This window comes from Sminthopsis crassicaudata, chromosome 2 (assembly GCF_048593235.1).
Source record: "Sminthopsis crassicaudata isolate SCR6 chromosome 2, ASM4859323v1, whole genome shotgun sequence".
In the NCBI taxonomy this organism is placed as follows: domain Eukaryota; kingdom Metazoa; phylum Chordata; class Mammalia; order Dasyuromorphia; family Dasyuridae; genus Sminthopsis; species Sminthopsis crassicaudata.
Window position 1 is genome coordinate 58,994,692 of NC_133618.1, and position 22,094 is coordinate 59,016,785.

Sequence of the window (22,094 nt, forward strand, 5' to 3'; positions counted from 1 at the left end):
AAGATATAAATCAGGTTTCATTTGTATCTCCCTGACTCCAATGTTTAGCATAGTAAATACCTAGTAAATGTTCTTTAAAGTCTTTTTGAGATAATGAAATGAACCATGCATCCCTATGATTAGGCACACAGTAAAATAGTAGGTTTGGAAAGAAAAGAAAGCCCAAGCTCCTGTGTCATAGCTTTAGCAATTGAGTTGCTTTCTCAGAGTAGTTATTTCTCTATAGCTTTCTTTGAATGTTTCTTGGACTTTTTCACCTTCCTTGTTCCCTTTACTCAGTTGATACTATTCTCTGCTCCCACAGGTTGGGACAAGCATTCATATGGTTATCATGGCGATGATGGACATTCATTCTGTTCTTCTGGAACTGGACAACCATATGGCCCCACCTTTACTACTGGAGATGTGATTGGCTGCTGCGTCAATCTCATCAACAACACTTGCTTCTATACAAAGAATGGACACAGCCTAGGTAAGTGAATGAGGTCCATTGGGTAAGGGCAGCTATTCTTGGTCTCAGACTTGGATTAACTGAGATGTCACCACCATGATTGGTGGTGAAATACAGGGCTTCTTCATGGAATAGCATGGGAATAATGTATTAGGCATCACATTTCCCCCCACCCCCCACCCCCCGCTTTCCTCTTTTATTTGTCTGTTTGTAGTATTTGTTTTTCTAAATTTTGAATTTCAAATTCTTAATCTTTCCTCCAGCCCCTCCCTCATCCTATTGAGAAAGCAAGCAAATATGAGACTTTCATGTTTTTATGAAATCAGGCAAAATATATGTTCATATTAGACATGTTGAGCTCCTCCTTCCCCTTCAAAAAGAAAATTAAGAAATGAAAAAAATTATGCTTATCCTATACTTAAGAGTTCATCACTTCTTTTTCTGGAAGTGGATTTTCATCATGAATTCTTTGGAATTGTCATGAATCATTTAATTGATCAGAACAACTAAAACTTTCACAGATGATCTTTATTGTAATATTACTCTTATTGTGCACAATGCTCTCCTGATTCTGCTTATTTCACTTGATATCAATTCAAGGGATTCTTCCCAGATTTTTCTGAAACTAGTCCTGCTTGTTATTTCTTGTAGCACAATAGTATTCCATCACAATCATTTGCTACAACTTGCTTAGCTATTCCCCTATGATGGGCATTCCCTCAGTTTTCAGTTATTTGGGTACATATAGGTCAAAAGAAAAAAAATCTTTGGGATATGGACCCAGTAGTGGTATTGATGGGTCAAAGGCTATATATACCTTTGTAGCCCCTTGAGCATCATTTCAAAATGTTTCCTAAAATGGCTGAATCAGTTCACAACTCCATAAATAGGGCATTAATGTCCCTTTTTCCAGAGCTCCTTCAGCATTTATTTTACTTTCTTTTTTTGTCACATTAACCAATATGATAGGTATGAGGGTAGCACCTCAAGGTTGTTTTAATTTGCATTTCTCTAATAATAGCTTTGATTTCTTGTTCTAAAAACTCCCTGTTCATATGTTTTGACCATTTATCAATTAGGGAATGGTTCTTATTATTATAAATTTATAAATTCAAATTTCATAAATTTGAAAAATCAGATTTTTATCAGATAAAATTTTGGGCCCCACATCTTGAACATAGCTCTCTAGGGTTATATCAATCAGATTGTTTCCTTGGAACATTTTGACGATGGGAAAAGCCACTTTACCTTATGGGGACCACTTCTTTACCCTAGTAGGAGACTACAAAGCCCAGTTCCCTCCTTTCTTGAGCAGAAGTTCAGTCCTGTTGAAAGGATATGCTGAACTCTGTGGGAACAAGAGCAGTTGATAGTACTACATGTTTCCTCTTGCATTGCTCCTCACTGCTAGGTGTCTGGGTTTTGGGAAGTTGGAGGTGAAGGGAACATGGCATTGAAAGAATGCCTTTGGAGAAGTGCTACCTGTCTATTCAATTTTAACTATACTTCTCTTTCCTAAAGGAGACACCTTTATGATTTTTAGAGGTGCTAGAGCATGGTGGTAGGGTAGAGATGTTGGGAAGGAGAGAACTTAGGCCACATCCTTCTTTAAACTGCTTCCTATAGTGATAGACAATGGCAGTGTTCCTCATGAAAGGGCTTCCAAGTGTCAGCTTTCAGTGTAGCACAACTAAGAGTAGTCAATGACCCCTGTCAATTTAGAGTTTGAGACATTTTCTTTTCTATCTTAAATTCCTGGGGAAAAAGTGGAGATGCTGGAGCCTAGATAATTATCTGAATCCTTAAGGACCTAATAGGCTTTTTACTCTAGGAAGGAGTGAAAGGAAATCAAGTGGGTTACCAGCCATGGGGAAAAGTGAAGGAAACATGGCAGAGCCTTTCAGTGAAGTGACCTTGTCCTAACAAGCTATCTTGTTGGAAAGAGCCTAGCCTTTAAGGCTGCTTCGCCAAGACTAGAAGCTGTAGTTGTAAACTTGTACTGGTCAAGAGGCTGGTAATTTTTTATTTAAGACATGAGACATGAAGAAATATTCATTGATCTGAAACTTAAAATATGAACAAAAGGGCTGCTCAGTAGGACTGGTACCGAACTCATCTCTGTTACCTCTGCACACAGTTGGAGAAAATCTCAACCATTCACTGTCTAGAAGTGGAGCTGTTGAGCTGGAAGTTTTGCAAATAAGCACCTTTCAGATACCTGTGGGTCAGAATCTTCTCAATAATGCTTCCTCAAAGGATGCCTGCTACATTCCTAATATCACAGAGTTCACATGGGCTGTTTTTACCAGGAACAGATTGAATTCCCTTCTAGGACCTCTGGTACAGACATTTTTCTTTTAAGGGGAATAGTTGTATGATCTAGTATCCTGGAAGCATTTGAGAGAATTCAAACTCTCAATGTTATGTTTGGAGTTAAGATCCTATCTGTAGGTATTAGTATCTCCAAAGGCCTAGAATCTCCTGTGGTCCTAACTCTAGCCAGAGATGGTCTGAATCCTGGGGTTTTAGCAGAATGTAGTCATAGAACATAGCACTAGAAGACTCCTTAATAGCAGCTAGTCTAAGGCCTTCATTTTATATAGAAGTAAAGAGAGGTTGAAGGGGATGTTAATAACTTGCCTAAAGTCATTCAAATGTCAGAGCCAGGATCCTAGGTTTTAAATCCAATATTCTTCCTATTATGTCAGAGATATTGGGCTTTTAGAAAAGACCCATATCCCGGATAGAGAATATCCATTTCTTATGACATGTAAGAAACAGGGTCAGTGTTTGCCCTGTCCCTACACCATAAGAAATTTCCCAGAGTCCCAACATCTTATTTTCTATTCAGAAGCTTGCTTGAGACTTTCCCAGAAAATAGTTGACACATTTCCTTTTGTTATTTCAAGGGAGAAACACCATTCCTGAAAGATACTACTTCAAAAGTTTTCTTTTTAAATTCAGTTTCAGCAGAACTGCAGAGGCCCTTATCTCTCCCGATTAAATTATTTTGTGAATTTTGGACACAAATAAGGGAAGTATTGGACAGTTATCAAGACACTAGGGTAATGGCATTCTATGTCCAGGAGGTAATTTTCTTTCCTCCTCTTCCCTTTATGTCACTGACTGGACACTTAATCTGATGTGATCATATTTAGAGTTGGAAAAATCCTTAAAAGTCACTTAGTTCAGTCTCCCAAAGAAGGTAAGTGACTTATTTACCCAAGACAGTAGGTAGCAGAACAAAAATATAAGCTGAGATCTTCTGATTCTAAATTGAATTCTAAATTAAATATGTTTTCCACTGAACTCTGCTGCTGTTTTTTAGATAGGAAAATCTGATCTGGTAAATATCCTTACCAGAGGGTATCCATGTTGGAAATAACCAAGAATGCTAGGCAATCCCTGTTTCTTCTAGTCACTTCTGCTTTTCAGGGAAGCATCAAACCATAAATTATTAGAAGGTAAGCCAGGAATTTGGAAGAAACTATTGTTCTTTCCCTGCTATCTCAATAATTCTTCTCCTTCCCAAGGTCCAGGTCCTCCTCAAGACCCAGGTTTCTGAGGACAAAGACCTCCTAGAGGGACAGCCTTTTTCTCTCTGAATTCTGAGCCCTGCCACTGTAGTCATCTGGACTTCGTCATTTTTTCATCTGCCCTAAGAAAGTATCCCATGTCTCTGCTTGGTCCTGGCAGGCACAGTCTTGCTAGACAATTATTGAAGTCATCAGAACATTTAAGTGTCAGGCTAATGGGAGGGTTGACCATGTACCATTCATCTCCTGGGGAGACATGTTTTCAAATGATCAACCCCCTCACTCTTTGAGCACAATATACCCTTAGATGCCATGTGACAGCTAGGCAGGTCTCTGTAGGTTAGTTTACTAGGAACTTTAGCCTTTTTAAGCTATGGCTCAAGAACATACAGCATGGGCCTTAGTGAAGCAAACGTATTTTAGAAAGAGATAGAAATTGTTTTCTGTGAATAAACCTTGAAAATTCTTGTGCATGTGATAAGTTCTCCTCATCCCTCTACAAGTGAGCCTTTCCATGACCTTCATATACATACAAATGGTCCTGAGCAGAGCTATAGGTGGACATTAACAGGAGTGACAGCTCCCAATTTTAGGAAACAAGAGGGATTAAGAGAAAATTTCACTATGGTGTGTTCAGCTTTTCTCCTGAAATATTTATTGGAATTCAGACTATAAGTACTTGTTTATCTACTTCCTTGGAAGAGTCAGACTTCTCAGTGGCCCTTAAAGTCAGGTCCTATAACAACACAATACATTATATCTAGTCTGTCGTCTTTCTGATTAGATGATCCATCCACCTGGGGAGGAGTATAAAGTTTCATAGAATATTAGCACTACAGTGATCCTGAGGAAAGGAAGGTCCTGTTAACAGTCATGAAGCCAAAATGGGGAGAAAAAAAATAGTTGAGGCAGAGATTCTCCAAAGGAAATAAATTCAGGAGTCATGGAAGTCCAAATTTACTTAACAGTATGATCAGAAATGATTTCAATGAGAAAAAAAAAAAAAAAAAAAAAAGAGAAGTATCAAAAGAAATCAGTGTGGTGACCTTTTGATACCCTGATAGTGAGAAAGCGAAAGGAAGATCTATAACCAAAGGCCAGTACCAAAGACCATTGTGAATATGTGAGAATAGGCCTGTGAAGCCAGAATCCACAATGACCTAGGGAAATGAGCAGCATAAATGATTTTGTACAAATAAAGTTGCTTCAGTTGCAAGCACAGAGCTGCTTTAAATGAAGTTATTTCTACGGTCTGAAAAATTACATCCCAAAGATGTTCTTGAAGATGTGACTGCTGAATCAGTGTGGTTAACTTGATAAATTACAAAATTAGGAAAGGTATCAAAGGTCTCCACTTCTTAAAAGGAAGAAAGGATAGTTTTCAGAAACTATGTATTTGAGTTTGACATCAATTAGAAAGGAAAGTAATGAGTGATTGATCATTTGATCCCATTGTAGGGATCAGAAAAGCTGGAGCAAGTTAAACTTATTTCCTTTTTTGGTAAGATTATCAGACCAGTCTATGGGAACAGCAGGAGAGACTATTAAAACATCATAGGAGTTTAGAATTTTAGTCATATGGGGAGAAAGAAGATCACAGGATGGTGCTCAGAACAAAGACAGTTTGGTATAGTTATATTAAAACATCTCGTCTTTTTCCCCTTTTTCTCCCCACCCCCCCAAGATTTCATCACTACTGCCTCTCGGGTCATTTTTTTTCCATTAAAACCATTTCATGTTCCTTATGGAGAAAGGACTACAAACCTTAGTAATTGAGTCTTTTCTTACTGTAGAGGAGATGAACATGAGACTATGCAGATACTAACTGAATGACTTCCTACAGAGCCCAGCATTGTTCTAATTTGGTGCTCTCTTGCTGATGTCAGTGAATAAGGCAGCATGCCCTAAGCTTGTTCAACAATCTTTTGCAAAGCTAACCAATAGCCTGAGCAATGCTGGCATTGAAAAGTCTCAACCTCACTTTTTCCTCAAATTCCTTTTATCAGGGATCATAATATAAAGCCTAGGCTATGATTAGGAAGGAGAAAATTAATACTCCACCACCTTCTCATAAACCCACCATCCCATATCACTCTGAGATATCAAGAACATTTTAATATTTCTTTCTTTTTTTTTTTTTTTTCTTCCTGAGGCTGGAGTTAAGTGACTTGCCCAGGGTCACACAGCTAGGAAGTGTTAAGTGTCTGAGACCAGATTTGAACTGGGGTCCTCCTGAATTCAAGGCTGGTGCTCTATCCACTGCGCCACCTAGCTGCCCCAACATTTTAATATTTCAATGTTTCTTCCTTGATTAAGTCTTTGCTGAGGATAGATGGAATTTCCAAGTAGTTAGTGGTAGACTGTGGAATTAATAAGCACCTTCTTATTTTAAGTGGCAAAGCAGAGGAACATGAATCTTTGCATACATTCAGAGAATTTCTAAGTTAAGGAGGATGACTGTAAAAAAAAAATTATTACTGATTTCTGACCCATTTTCAATTTCCCAGACTCGGAAATGGCCTCCAAGTTAACACTGGTATATTTATCATTAGGTCTTTCAGATTCTCACTCATGTATTTCATTAATTTCCAATGTTTCTTCTCCCTGACCTTTAGGAAAAAAGTATAATCAGAAATTTCCAGAACAGTTAGAAGCCATATTGTTCTCTTCATGGAATGCCATTATTGGTTTACATCCTTTGAGCTGATAGATCAATCTGCTCCTTGCCTTTATAAACACACTGCATCATAGACATCATAACTCTGAGCTTCTACCTGTACTTGGTAGGACTTCTGGATGTTTGGCCAGGTTTTGTGTTTACTTTCCACTCCTCCATTTATTTTCACTGTGAGACTATTCCATAGTTCAACCAGACTTGGAGGCGTCTTCTCAGTTGTATAGCCTGAAGGTCTCTTTAAAGTTAAGCGTTTCCAAGATAGTGCTTAGGGGACCTCAATTGAACCTGTAGAAGAACTGTATGCAGAGCACTGGAGGCTGTATGGTTTCTATCTTAAAACACAAGTCATAGGAAATTCTAAATTTTAAAGTTGAATTACAGAATCTCAGAATTGGAAGCAGGCCCTCAAAAGCCAGCTAGTTCTTAACTGAACTAAAAATGTTCTTTACCAACAAGTGGTGGTCTTGCTTTTCTCCACTTCATGGGGCAGTCCATTCTACTTTTAAACAGTTCTTAGTTCAAGAAGGCTTTTCTGATCAATATCTTAACTTTTCCCCTTTGCAGCTTCTACCTAATCTCTGAAAGAAACTCTAGAAATAAGATTGTGGAAAAAAGTCACAGTCAGTTTCCTCAAAATCCTTATAAAGAAATAGCAATAGAAGCACCACAGAGTAGCAAAGCCATCTGAAAACTTCTGAAAATTCACAGATAATAAGCAAACTGAAAAAAGTTTGAACTCTAAAAAAGAGTTCTGACACAATGAAAACAATTTCATGAAATAAAAACAACACTAATTTCATACCTTTGACCCAGTTAAACCAAGTTCCAAAGTGATCAAATAAGGAGGAAAAGTATACATATGTATAAAAATATTTCTAGCACCTCTTTTTGTATTGACAATTGGGAACAAAGAAAGTGCCCATCAACTGGGGAACAGCAGAACAAAAGATGGTGTGTATATAATGGAATATTGAAGGGATGGTGTCTCTTGGGAATACTTGTATAAGCTGTTATGGAATAAAGTGAACAGAACCAGAGTAATGTAGACCATGACAATGATGAAAAGAAAACAGCTTTGGGGATCTTACAAATTCTGAGCAGCACAATGAACATACACAATTCCAGTGGACTGATGGTAAGCATGTTGCCCTCATGACAGAGGGACTGTACTCAGGGTGGAAAAGGAACCCTATTTTGGACAAGGTGGGATTTTGTATTGCTTAACTGCATATTTGTAATGAGGGTTTGCTTTTCACTTCAATTTAGGTGAGAGACAGGGAAAGAGACAATGTTGTCTCTCTCCTCAACTCCTAGCCCAAGATCAGAAGAAATGACAGTTTTTGACAGTTTGACAGTTACCCGATAAATATATTAAATAAATACATTAATTATAATTAAGTCATCATTATATAATATGTATATGTATATATACTATATAATTCTAACTAAAATTAAATATAAATATATTAAAAAGAAAAATAAGTTCTATTTTTTAGTCATTGTTTCAGCACAATAACAGCAGTAAAGAAATTGGGAAAAGCAATAGTTAGTATTGATGGATTTTTTTACAGGTGAGAAAAATAAATATCCAGAGAAGAAAGATGATGTCTCCTTATCTTATCCACTGAGATTTCTTCTAATAGTATTAGAACCAATGAAGAAAACAACAGACTTGCCACAATGTGTTGTTATGGACAGTGCACCCAACTAGGTGCCAGGAAGCCCGAGTCTGAGTTTTATCTGCTTGTCTGCTATTAATTACCTGTGTGATCATGAGCCACTTTGTCTTGTGAGGCCTCAGCTTTCTTACCTCTAAAGTGAGGGATTTGGTCCCTATGATCTCTAAGGCCCTTTAAGCCCTGCAATTCTGAAATCATTAAAATATCACAAAACTAATACATGGATCATTTTATCTCCTCCTCTCTCATTCCCACTTCCACAGCTCCAGGCCCTCACCCTGATTATTTAAGTGACCTCCTTGAAGCCTTCCTGCCTCCACTTTGTCCTTTGTCACATCTGTCTGTTCTTGCCAAACATTTGTTCTAAGTATAGACGTTGACCATGATTCTCCTGTTTAAAACTGTTGCTTCCTGATTATAAAAGTCTAAAAAAATGAAGTTTTGATTGTATAATCACTCAACTAATTCCAGTAAGAAAGAAAGGGAAGGAGGCATCTTTTTTTTTAGCCTTTTATTTTCAAAATATATGCAAAATAAAAATATTTTACCCTTGTAAAACCTTGTGTTTCAAATTTTAAAATCCATCCCTTCCTTCCACTCCTTCCCTTAGCAAGTACAATGTATGTTAAACATGTAATTCTTCTATACATATTTCCACATTTATCATGCTGCACAAGAAAAATCAGATCAAAATGGAACAAACTGAGAAAACAAAAAGCAAATAACCAAAAAAAAAAAAGTGAAAATACTATGTTGTAATCCATATTTAGTTCCTTCAGTTCTCTTTCTGGATATATCCAGATGGCTCTCTCCATCATAAGTTCATTGAAATTGGCTGAATCATCTCATTGTTGAAAAGAGCCACATCCCTCGGAATTGATCATTATATAATGTTGTCGCCATATACAATGATCTCCTGATTCTAATCACTTCACTTAACATCAGTTAATGTAAATCTCTTGAAACCTTTCTAAACTCATTCTGCTGATTGTTTCTTATAGAACAATAATATTCTGTCACAATCATGTACAACTTGTTCAGTCATTCCTCAATATATATATAGGGCATTTGAGTCAAGTTCTGAAAGAAAGCAAGAAAACAAAGAAACGCAGGTCGGAAAGGAGAGAATTCCAGCCTGGGAGGTGGCCTGCATGAGACAGGAGGAGCAGAAAGGAACTCTATGGGATCACAGAGGGAGTGGCAGGGAGGAAAGGGTGAGAAAGCTGGGACATTGGGAAATGGCCACATCCATCCAGTGGCTGATATTTGATCTTCCAGGTAGCAGGGAGCTAGGGAATATGCAGAGAGCGGAGGGCTCCCAAGGTGGAATGGAACATTGACTCACTTCTCTCTGCTGGAGGAAAATCATTTTGACATCTGAGTGGAGGATAGTTTAGGGGAGGGAATGACTAGAGGTGGTAGTTGTTGAGTCATTTCAGTCTCTTCCAGCTCTTTGTGGGGTCATATCCAATCCATTTTTCCTGGCAAAGATACTGGACTGATTTGTCATTTCCTTCTCCAGCACATTTTAAAGATGAACAAACTGAGGCAAATGGGATGAAAGACACACAACTAGGAAGTATTTCAGGCTGAATTTGAACCCAGATCTTTTGGACTTCATTGCATCACCTAACTGTCCCTAGAAAGCTATTGCAATTAGAATAGCTTAGTATTTTTATTTTATTCTTTGGATGGTATTGTAGAAAAAAACAATGGTCTGTGGAGTTTTCAATAGTGTATCTTAAATGAGAAATGCTTCTAAAAATAAGTTTCCATCTCTCAAGAAGAGAGGGACTAGGTTATGATGCCAAGACCTCTGTCTCTTTGAGAAAGGAGATACACGATATAAAAAGCTCATTTTTTTTTAAAAGTTTACTTTTCTTTAATAAGTTGATAATATCAAAAACAATAAAATACTTTTATAATAATTCAGGGACATGGTAACAAAGGCCTCATAAGAGTAGAAGTTGAATGAGAGAGAATGGGATGTCTATGAAAAATGTTGTAGAAACAGAAATGGTGAGATTTGACCACTGATGGGATGTTTGTGAAGTGAATAAGAAATTGGGCTGTTCTAAGGACCTGGAGGAATGATGATGCCAGTAATAGGGAAATTTGGAACAGGGGAGGCTTAGAGGAAAGAATCACGGGTTCTTTTATAAACATTTCCTTTTGAGATGCCCATAGAACATTGGATATTTGGATAGACTTTCCAAAAAGTAGGTGTGAATCAGTATTGTAGTTTGAGAGAGATTAGACCTGAATGTATAAATAATAAGTGTTACCTACCTCACAGGGTTGAGTTGTTATGAAGAAAGCATTTTGTAAACATTGAAGCGTTGTAAAAACGAGAGTTCCTTCTATGATTACTACTACAAGTTCAGACAAATATCTAACTCCCGGTATGTTGGCTCCAAATGGGTTCCCAGGAATCTATAGCTCACACATCTGCTAAAGGAAAAGAGATGCTTATTGCGACTAAACCACAATGATTCCAACTAAAATGTCATCTAGAGATATCCTTTTTGTTCATCCCAGTATCAAGACCAAAATGTTTTATTAACACATAACTTCGGTTAGCTTTAAGAAAACCTTCTGACTTAGCATCAACTAATCAGCTAGGTGGCACAGTGGATAGAGCACCATGCCTGGAAAACCAGGAAAACCTGAGTTCAATGTGGCCTCAGACATTTCCTAGCTCGACCCTGGACATTTTGCTTCATCTCTAAAATGAGATGGGAAAACAGATCACAAGCCACTCCAGCATCTTTGCTGAGAAAACCCCAAATTAGGATCATGAAGAGTTGGACACTACTGAAAGACTGAACGACAACAAAAAAGTAGGAGTAGTATACAGTTTACAAACATAAAGGGATTAAAACTTTCTGCAGTTTGTCGCCAACCTACCTTTTGCAGCCTCATCTCATACTTTTATTCTGATGATTGGTCTTGTCATCTTTGCCCTCATGGATTAGAAAAGACCTTTTCTCAGGTCTGGAACACCCTTCGTTTTCATCCTTGTCTATTAAGATCTTACTCTTCCTTCTAGGTGCTACCCCGTCTCTCTCATTTTCTCTGATTTCTGTACCTACCTGCCGTCATTGCCCCTATTCCTGGCATCCCATCCCATTAAAGTGTGCTCTCCCCATCACATTCTCTTTTACCTATTTGCTTACATTTCACATGCTTCCTTAGGGGTTTAAGCTGTTTTTCATTTTGCCATTCACGAAACCTCATATAATAGAAGGCACTTAATAACTGCTGGTTGAATTTAGGGTTGATAAGGAGAAATAAAGGGAAGTAGGAATTGTCTTTGAGTATCTGAAAAACCAGGTGAAGAAAGGCTTGAACAGTAAAGACACCTGTTCCTTCTCAGCCTATCAGTATAAGGACTCCATTTGAAAATTCCTCTTTTCTCCCTCTCGCTATTTTTTTACTAATTATAAATACATAGTAATATTTATATGTGTGTATGTGTGAGTCTATCTTCTTTTTTTTTAATAATTTTTTATTATATATATATTTTTTATAATATTATCACTTGTATTCATTTTTCCAAATTATCCCCTCCTCCCTCTACTCCCTCCCCCCCGATGACAGGCAATCCCATACATTTTACATGTGTTACAATATAACCTAGATACAATACATGTGTGTAAATACCATTTTCTTGTTGCACAATAAGCATTAGATTCCGAAGGAACATGTAACCTGGGCAGACAGATATTAGTGCTAACAATTTACATTCACTTCCCAGTGTTTCTTCTCTGGGTGTAGCTACCTCTGTCCATCATTGATCATCTGGAAGTGAGTTGGCTTTTCTTTATGTTGAAGATTTCCACTTCCATCAGAATACATCCTCATACAGTATTGTTGTTGAAGTGTATAATGATCTTCTGGTTCTGCTCATTTCACTCAGCATCAGTTGATGTAAGTCTCTCCAGGCCTCTCTGTATTCCTCCTGCTGGTCATTTCTTACTGAGCAATAATATTCCATAACCTTCATATACCATAATTTACCCAACCATTCTCCAACTGATGGACATCCATTCATCTTCCAGTTTCTAGCTACAACAAAAAGAGCTGACACAAACATTTTGTCACATATATGTCTCTTTCCGCTCTTTAGTATTTCTTTGGGATATAAGCCCAGTAGTAGCACTGCTGGGTCAAAGGGTATGCACAGTTTGATAACTTTTTGGGCATAGTTCCAAATTGCTCTCCAGAATGGCTGGATTCTTTCACAACTCCACCAGCAATGTATTAGTGTCCCAGTTTTACCACATCCCCTCCAACATTCATCATTATTTGTTCCTGTCATCTTAGCCAATCTGACAGGTGTGTAGTGGTATCTCAGAGTTGTCTTAATTTGCATTTCTCTGATCAGTAGTGATTTGGAACACTCTTTCATGTGAGTGGATATAGTTTCAATTTCTTCATCTGAGAATTGTCTGTTCATATCCTTTGACCATTTATCAATTGGAGAATGGTTCGGTTTCTTATAAATTAGGGTGAGTTCTCTATATATTTTTGAAATGAGACCTTTGTCAGAACCTTTGCTTTTAAAAATATTTTCCCAATTTGTTACTTTCCTTCTAATCTTGTTTGCATTAGTATTATTTGTACAGAAACTTTTTAGTTTGATGTAATCAAAATCTTCTATTTTGTGATCAATAATGATCTCTAGTTCTCCTCTGGTCATAAATTCCTTCCTTCTCCACAGGTCTGAGAGGTAGACTATCCTCTGTTCCTCTAATCTGTTTATGATTTCATTCTTTATGCCTAAATCATGGACCCATTTTGATCTTATCTTGGTATATGGTGTTAAGTGTGGATCCATATCTAATTTCTGCCATATTAATTTCCAGTTTTCCCAACAGTTCTTTCCAAATAATGAATTTTTATCCCTAATGTTGGTATCTTTGGGTTTGTCAAAGATTAGATTGCTATAGATGTACCCTTTTTTGTCCTTTGTATCTAATCTGTTCCACTGATCTACCGTTCTATTTCTTAGCCAGTACCAAATGGTTTTGGTGACTGCTGCTATATAATATAGCTTTAGATCAGGTACACTTAGACCACCTTCCTCTGACTTTTTTTTCATTAGTTCCCTTGCAATTCTCGACCTTTTATTCTTCCATATAAATTTTGTTGTTATTTTTTCTAGGTCATTGAAATAGTTTCTTGGGAGTCTGATTGGTATAGCACTAAATAAATAGATTAGTTTGGGGAGTATTGTCATCTTTATTATATTCGCTCGGCCTATCCAAGAGCACTGAATGTCTTTCCAATTATTTAAATCTGATTTTATTTTTGTGGCAAGTGTTTTGTAATTTTTCTTATATAATTCCTGACTTTTCTTTGGTAGATGGATTCCCAAATACTTTATACTCTCAACATTTGTTTGGAATGGAATTTCTCTTTGTATCTCTTGCTGTTGCATTTTGTTAGTGATATATAAAAATGCTGAGGATTTATGTGGATTTATTTTGTATCCTGCCACTTTGCTGAAATTTTGAATTATTTCTAGTAGCTTTTTAGCAGAGTCTTTGGGGTTCTCTAAGTATACCATCATATCATCTGCAAAAAGTGATAGTTTGATTTCCTCATTTCCTACTCTAATTCCTTGAATCTCTTTCTCAGCTCTTATTGCCGAGGCTAGCGTTTCTAGTACTATATTGAATAGTAATGGTGATAGTGGGCAACCTTGTTTCACTCCTGATCTTACTGGGAAAGGTTGTAGTTTATTTCTATTGCATATTATGCTTACTGACGGTCTTAAATATATGTGTGAGTCTATCTTCTACACCCATGAGGCCTCAGTTCAATGTCTCCTCCTTCCTTCAAGCTTCTGTTTAATGATTCTTATTTTCTCCTTACAGGTATAGCTTTTACAGACCTCCCGGTAAGTACTAATCTTTCTGTTTTTTGGTCCATGGTGTGGGAGGAGGGGACATCCAAATCTGCAGATAGAAAGGGTCAGTCCCAGGGGAAAGTGACTCGTCTCCTGTTGCTGCCTTGGGATAGGTCTCTATCACACTTGAAACATAAGAGTTATCTCCATTCAGTACAGGGATTCTGAAACATTGAATGTCCCAACCAACATCTCCATTGATTTTACTAATCCTCATGGAGTGCAGAGCCACTTAAGTGAAGAATGGCCACTGGGGAGACTGTGCAGCTAGCTGCTTGCTGTGAAACAATGCTAAATTCTCTGTGTTTCACTGTCTATTAGACTTGTCCAGAATAGGTGAGAAAACCACCTGAATGCTACCACTCCTTCTCTAACCCTTCTCTGTCCCTCCCATCCCTACCCCCTAAGACATTCCACCATTTAGCAGTTTTGTTCAGTAACTGTTTATTAATACCTATGTAGGAAAGTTCAGCCTTTTAGTCTATTAGTTATTTACATCTTCATGTTAGTGGATTTAGCATAGCATGTAGCTGAGGTTAACCTCAGTGAAAGAGCCAGCAGATGGATGCCTGAATTTCAGAAATTTCGAAAAGTTGGAGATCACAAGTAACTTAGGTTTTATTGTTGACTGTTTTGCATTGATCTGAAAAGACTTGAACTTGTGCTGTACCAAGCCTGGCATAAGAGGCACCCTTTGGCCTTCCACATTCATTATTCTAACTTTTGCATGAGGAAAAGGGGCTTCCCTAGATAGTAGGTAAAGGGGATATACAGCCTCAGCTATATTAGGGCTTTGACAGAAGCCCTGATCTTTAATTCTTTTTTGAGGGGGTGATTCAGTTTCACCTTTCAGGTACCATCACTGCAAAAGACAGACATTATCTTTTTTTCCCCCATAAAAGTTCCTGTCCAATTCTGAGTTTCTTGGAATGGTAGAGAGAGATATCAGGAGAAATAACCACTAGCAGAAATCAGTGTTTCTCCTTTGTACCAATCAGTTTGTCCTAGCTTCTCTTTCTTTATTGTTACTTTCAGTATTCCTGCTTTCCCTACTAACCAGAAAGAGCATCCAGATCCTCTTTCTCTTCTCTCTACCCCTAACTCACTGTCTTGCTGTAAACCTCTTGCACATTAATTATATGGGTTCTTCTGAGTGGTGCTTTGGACTCATTCATTCAGAAAATTGTCATTGATCCCTACTGTGTAATAAATACTGAAGTGGATACAAGGAGCTTAGAAGGGAATGAGGGAGAATAACAAAGTAAAAAATGATAGAATCCCATATGGTTATATTGAGCCAAAGACTGATCAGATTCTTTTCAACTTGGCAAGAGAAGAAGGGAGGTCAAAGAAGGCCTCATTGCATGGAAGGGACATTGCATGTGGGCACAGCTGAAAAGGTGAGAAATGGGTTTCTGTCCAGTATAATGAGGCAGGTAGTAGCAGAAGAGATTTATGATAGACTGAGAGAAGAGTGGTTGTTTAAGTCCCATTGAAGAGAAAGGAAAGATTTAGTAGAAGTGAGGGAATGGTTTGCTGAGAGAGAAAGGAGATTGTGGTCAGAGGGGAAGTTTTCATTTTGGACATCTTAGAACAGTCCCAAGAATAAAAATCCAGAAGGTAGAATCACACTACAGTTTAAGTGGAATAAAGGTGATAGGAACCCAGAAGTCTGTAAAATAGCATTATATAACTAATGGTGAGGGATAGGGTGCAGGGAAGACTCTGAGTCAAGAGCTGAAGAAAAAAAATAAAACAGAAGCTTTTAGTGTGGACTAAAGACTAGTAAAAAAAGAAAAAGCTTGGAGAGAGGATCATGTAAATTGGTGGGATGTTCAACAAGCACGCCTATCAGTTGAACTTGATGGAATGATGATCTGAAAAACAACAGAGAAGAGCAAGGAAGATTTAGATTCCTGAGAGTTTAGAGAAGAACCTTCACTGGAGGGAAACAGTGTCTTGACAGCATGACCTCAACTTGACTTTCCTCTCCAGACTTACTTCACTTTAAATAAAATCACTATTGTAGCCTAATGGTTCTTACTGGGGACAGAGAATAAAATTTGCCTTTCTCATGTTTTTCCCCTTCCCCCAGTAAATAGGCTTCAATAAATATTTTTTAATTGCCAAATATTTTCCAAAAGTAGGTAGTTTGAGAAGAAAAATGAGCTGAATTAGGTAGTTTTCTTTCTTTTGGTCTATGCTTCTATCAGGGTACTTGGGGGGAAGGATTCTTCTGTTCTGCTGGGAAGCAATGAGAGTTGGGTTCACTAAACTATTAATAATAAGACAGAAGTCAAGAAAAAGGAACTTTTTCTTTGTCTCTACCATTGATCTAACCCTTCCTGGATCTTACTACTTGTTTAAATAGATTGCACTTTGGTCCCCTTTGCTTTGACCATCAAAGACATTGCCCTTCAACCTCAGTTTGATTTATGGAGTTGTTCCATTGTCCTGAGTCTCATTGGGACTTCCTGGCCAGTTGGCATAAACCAGTATGCTGTTTGCAAAAAGAATATTGATTTTAGGTGAAGAATGAGTAGGGAAAAAAAAAAAATGTTCACTGAGTTCATCTTCGCTGTCTCTAAAACATCATATTTATTTTCATTCTCCCATATCTTTTCCCCAGTTTCTTAGTTTCATCTAGCAGTAAAATCCCAGGATATTAAGAGCTGACCCAGCTCTCTCAATTTAAAAATGAGAAACTTAAGGGCCCAGAGGAGGAGAGAGAATTGCTCAAGATCAGACAACTTTTAGCATGCTATTACTAGTAGCTGCACAAAGATTACTGGTTGTTTCTTTATTTGGCTTATTTTTTATGACTTGCTTTTTACTGTTGATTTATTGCCTTGTGGGTAGAGACAGGCCATTTACGCCAGGATCTTCCTAAGTCAAATCAGCAAATATTCATTAAGTTTTGATGAAAAGGTCATCATAGAGATGACAGAAAGAAAGAAGGTACTGTCCTTACATGATTTACAAAATGATGGGGAGTGGTAGAAAAGGAACAGTGCAAAAGAGATGTCTACTTGCCTGAGAATTTACATGAGATAAATGTGTGATCCAGATGAGAAATGCCATATGGATTCATAGGCCAGAAAGATCACTTGAAAGCTTCATGGTGCTAATAGATGCTGAGATGAGCTTTGATGGAAGCAAAAGAATTAGGTTGATAAAGGAAAAAGGCCTTTTTTCTGGTGTCAGTAGTAAAAAGAAAAGTGTAATGTCTTAAGAGAGGATGGTTTGGAGAAATTAAGCATTTTTTACTATAGCAGAGAATTCTCATGAGGAGCAATGTTTCGAGACAGTAGGGGTAGCCTTTACAAAAGCCCTTTAATGTCTGGCTAAGGAGTTTTGGGGTTCATCTGATAGGCTGAATATGGAGCTTTTGAAAATTTTTGAACTGATAAAAGGTTTGTTTTAATAAGACTAGTCCGACTGAAGTCTTTTAGATAAATTGGAGGGGAGAGAGTTTGGAGCTGTTGTAGTGATCTTGGTGGGAATTGATTTGGCTCAATAAGGATCCTCTGCAAACAAATGGAAATATGAATGACTCTCAGGCGGGTAGTCTGTGTTATAATTGCAGATTTTCTAGGAAAGATCATGGAAGCCATCAGTGTGGATAGGATTTTAAGACAAAACCTTGGAGGTGGACTCCTATTTATCAGGCAGGAGATTTATCAAGCCCCATAATGGTAAGGAGATGGTTGAATAATTAAGCAAGACCTGCATGGAATACCCAGGGACATTCTCAATTCTTTCCTCAAATAGCTGGTAGCTTAGATGGGGGGTAAGAAGGTGCTACTAACTTTAGCCTTATTCAGCTTTTCAGTTCCTCTTTTTCTTCTCATCCCTCACATCCCCCTCCCTTCTAGGGACTTTTACATCAGATGAGATCTGGGCATCCAGTGTGCTTGAGATCCCTGAGAAGTGCCGTTAGATGGGGAAGGAGGGGTTCTCTTCTTTCTCTGGCTAACTTATACTCTCCTTTCCCCCTTCATAGCATCATAGGATGTAGAGTGCAAAGAAACCTTTGTAATCATACAGTCCAGTCCTCTCATTTTACAAATGAAGAAACTGAGGCCCAGAGAAGAGATTGCTGTTGGCTTTCTGATTTGTGGCACTTTATTGGGTGCTGCTCAGCTTGACCTGGCCTTGCTGATCTTATTGGGCCCAGGAGTTTTTCCTGTCCTGGAACGTCTTAGCATGTTAATGTAAAGGAGTAAGAGGAAGGACTAAAGCCAGAGAGAATCTAGGCTAGACTCCAAGAGGTCTCCACAGGAATCGTCTCCCTTGGAGGTCTCTCCCTGTCTTTGTTCTCCTAGTCAGGTGACTGAGCACTTGGGGAGAGTAGGGCACAAGTACTTCATGTATCCTAGGTGTAGCCTCTCCATCCTACCTTCAGGCTGATCACTCCAAGGCAACCCCGGGGGTTCTCCTGAAAATGAGTCACCTTTTCCTAGCTCCTTGGCTTAGTTAAAATACCTCCCTCCAGAGTGTCACTCATCTATTCCAACTCATTGAATCCCATTCTTCATGGTATTGAGCCTGCTTTGCTCTCCCACAAGGCTGATTTTCTAACCAATGTTCCTTTTTCTTTCCAGGCAAACTTATACCCCACAGTAGGCTTGCAGACTCCTGGAGAGATCGTAGACGCCAACTTTGGGCAGCAACCCTTTGTGTTCGACATTGAGGACTACATGAGGGAATGGAGAGCAAAGATTCAGGGAACCATTAAGCATTTTCCCATTGGTGACAGACTTGGGGAGTGGCAAGCCATGCTACAGAAGTGAGTCCTTGTTCCCTGATCCTTTTTGCCCCCAGCTAACTGTTCCTGTGTCATCTCTACCAACCTCTTCATCTCTATTTTCTCATAGCCTGAGGGTGGTTGCTCTTGGCTCTTAAGGTTACTGCTTTCCCTGAATTGGTCTCAAGGATAAAACTTGGGTCTGCCAGCAACCTTGGCTTTCTTTACTCTGCCCATGCTGCTTGCTCCTAGAATCTTTAGGTAATAACTCAAGTAATGAAGTTTGGGCTGAATTTTGCCAAAAGGGGGTCTCAGTCTGTATTTAAACCTTCTTTGTAATTGAGGGTGGGGGAAGAATGTTTTGGGCAGAGAGGATGTTTTGGTCCTCTTCTTTCTTCACTAAGAATCTGTGAAGCCCCAACCTGGATCTGAAGATCAGCCACTGAGATCAGATCTTTCTAGCAAAGTAGTAAAAAAGGAACTTTGTTCTTATTGTACATTAGAAATTTGGCCAGGGTAGGGGCACAACAGGCTCTGGCTCATGCTATCTAATTAACTGTCATGTATACCTTAAGGTATATAAGGAAGGGATTGAGAGTCATTGTGATTAGATGATGAAACTTTTGGGAAAGGTACATAATCTCAGCTTGATTCATAGCTTCACTGTATTTTAGAGCCTGATTTTGGCAAGGTCACTTTCCTTTCTGTGTCTCATTTTCTGTCCCTGTGTGCATGTTCATCTTAATTTCCTATAGTTTTTTACCATTTTTGCAGATTAGGCTAAGAAGGGTTTAATTGTCTTAGTGACTTCAGAGTCCTAGCATCCAGTAGCTTTGTGAACCAATTGTCTGGGTGTCCTATGGCAGATTTAGGGGGTCGCAGCCGAGGGCATTAGAGGGGACAATGTGAGACTTACCAGGCCATCAGATCTTGCCTAAGCCTGGGAACCTCCTGAGCTCTGTTTGACCTCACATTAAAAAAAGCAACTGAGGATTCTTTTGATCTGCTTGGGGTATTTTGGCAGCCTCCAGTCCCTGATAAGAGGCTCTTTTTACCTAGAGCGGCTCTCTTTGTTTGAAGCTGCTGTTGGTGTTGAATGGACCCAGAGCCAACCAGGGACTGGGGATAAAATCCACACTGATCACAGTCCTCTGTGCTTGTTGCTTTTCTCTTGTTCTGACATTCATATCAGCTGCTTCTCAAGGAAGGGAATAATACTTGCCTTATCTCCCTTGCAGAGTTGGTTGTGGGGAAAAGGACCTTGTAAACCTCCAAGCTGTATTTAAAAAAAGGGGGGGAGGGAGAGCTTTTTTATTCCCTGCCCAACAGTGATGTTTTTGAAAGAGTGAAGAAATTGTTGTACCCTGTACCCAGAGAGGAAGTTTAAAAAAGAGAAACCATCATCCCTTGTTGAGCTGATGTTCTATGCGTATTCTGGGGCTTCTGCCCTCCAGCACATATCTGACTTTCAACTCCACAATGTCCAGAAATACCACACAGATAGATACACAGCATCAGCAGGACCCCGGCCTTGGTTTCTTAGAAGAATTCCCCATTTTTAAAAATGTCGATTCATCTGAATCTAGCTACTTTCAAGTTTCCCTGCCACATAGAATTGTTATATTGCTGATTTTTAGATTGGATGGGATCTTAGAGATAATCAGTAGCACTCCTAATCTCCAGAACTGGGAAATCATAAGGCAGCCTATTCTATTTTTAAAAACACTTTTCATCATTAGAAAGTTCTTATGGGGGGTTATCAGCTTCCCTATGTACTCTTTTGTACAATAAAGTACCCTGTATACTTTATTGACTCTCTTATTAAGTGAAGATTATTTTCTTTCTATTCTTGATCACTTTTTTTTATGATTTTCATTTTCATTTTAAAAAACCACCAAAAATTAGTAGGAAGTGTCTTGTCTTCTTTGATTGTCTGGAGTAAAGTGATCCTAGTTCTGAGACTTGAAGAGTGACTGAGGCTTCTTCCTATCCTGTTAGCCTTGGCCCCTTCTCAAACCAAGGGAGAAGGAGGAACATTGGGCTGGTAAAGAAGGGAGACTTGGCATATCTCTGTCTTAGAAAGAAAGTAGGTTGAGTTTTAGTGAAACCTCATTGTGTTCTTTTTTTTTTTTTTTTTTTCTTTTTCCCCTGAGGCTGGGGTTAAGTGACTTGCCCAGGTTGGTGCTCTATCCATTGCTCCACCTAGCTGCCCCTCATTGTGTTCTAAGAGTTCAGGTGTGAGAAACATCTTCTGTCTTGCTCTTTTTTTTTTTTTTGCTTTTTGCTGAAGCAATTGGGGTTAAGTGACTTGCCCAGGGTCACACAACTAGGCCCTGTTAAGTGTCTGAGTCACATTTGAACTCAGGTCCTCCTGACTTCAGGGCTGGTGCTCTGTCCACTGTGCCACCTCGCTGCCCCTGTTCTGCCTTATTTTGCTGGGTGAGGAACCATTCTCTCCCTCTCTCATCCTCCCTCCTCTCTCTCTCTCTCTCTCTCTCTCTCTCTCTCTCTCTCTCTCTCTCTCTCTCTCTCTCTCCCTCCCTCCCTCCCTCCCTCCCTCCCTCTCCTTCTCTTTCCTTCTCTCTCTCTGATTTTTCAATAGAAAGAAATATGAAAATAAAGAAAACTCTATTACTGAAATAGAAATGACTTCTATTTGCCATTTGTCTTTGGCAATAAATCTGTTTGTGCATTGAGTGAACGTGGTTATTCCAAGCCATATTGAGCTAATTCAACAGTTTCTAATAAAATGTTTCCATTTGGATGCTGAATTTCTGGAAGCTGGCTTGAGTAGTGAAGACTGGATAACGGAGCTGTCATTTGAAGGGAGTGTGTTTCTAAGAAAGAAGCAGGTCTACACTTATAAACAGAAACAGACACTCACGGGCACAGACCTGCACAAGAATGCCCTCAAATGTACACATGCCCACACATGGAAAGTCCTATTCTTACAGGAGGAATCAGATCTGGGGTCCCACCCAGCTCAAGAATCCAGTCCTCCCATCTGCTGCTCTGCCAATTGTTGTCCAGCCTGTATTTAAATCTTTCTAGTGATAAAGAACTAGTACCTAAGTGTTAGACAGTCCTAAT

General features: G+C 38.7%; 1 protein-coding gene across 9 annotated transcripts in view; it reads left to right on the forward strand.

The window, feature by feature from the left end:
• RANBP10 (RAN binding protein 10) overlaps positions 1-22,094 on the forward strand; it is a 139,324-nt gene that overhangs the window by 104,227 nt on the left and 13,003 nt on the right. For 8 of the 9 annotated variants that reach the window (XR_012485878.1, XM_074286412.1, XM_074286413.1 and 5 more), the window contains 3 exons: positions 305-472; positions 14,226-14,248; positions 18,862-19,046. Coding sequence is in view for 8 of the 9 variants with exons in the window: in XM_074286412.1 (XP_074142513.1) it covers positions 305-472; positions 14,226-14,248; positions 18,862-19,046 (376 nt within the window). In the remaining variant the exon portion in view is untranslated. Of the gene's footprint in view, positions 1-304; positions 495-14,225; positions 14,249-18,861; positions 19,047-22,094 lie in introns of all 9 variants that reach the window. The other variant, XM_074286420.1, reaches the window with a different exon arrangement.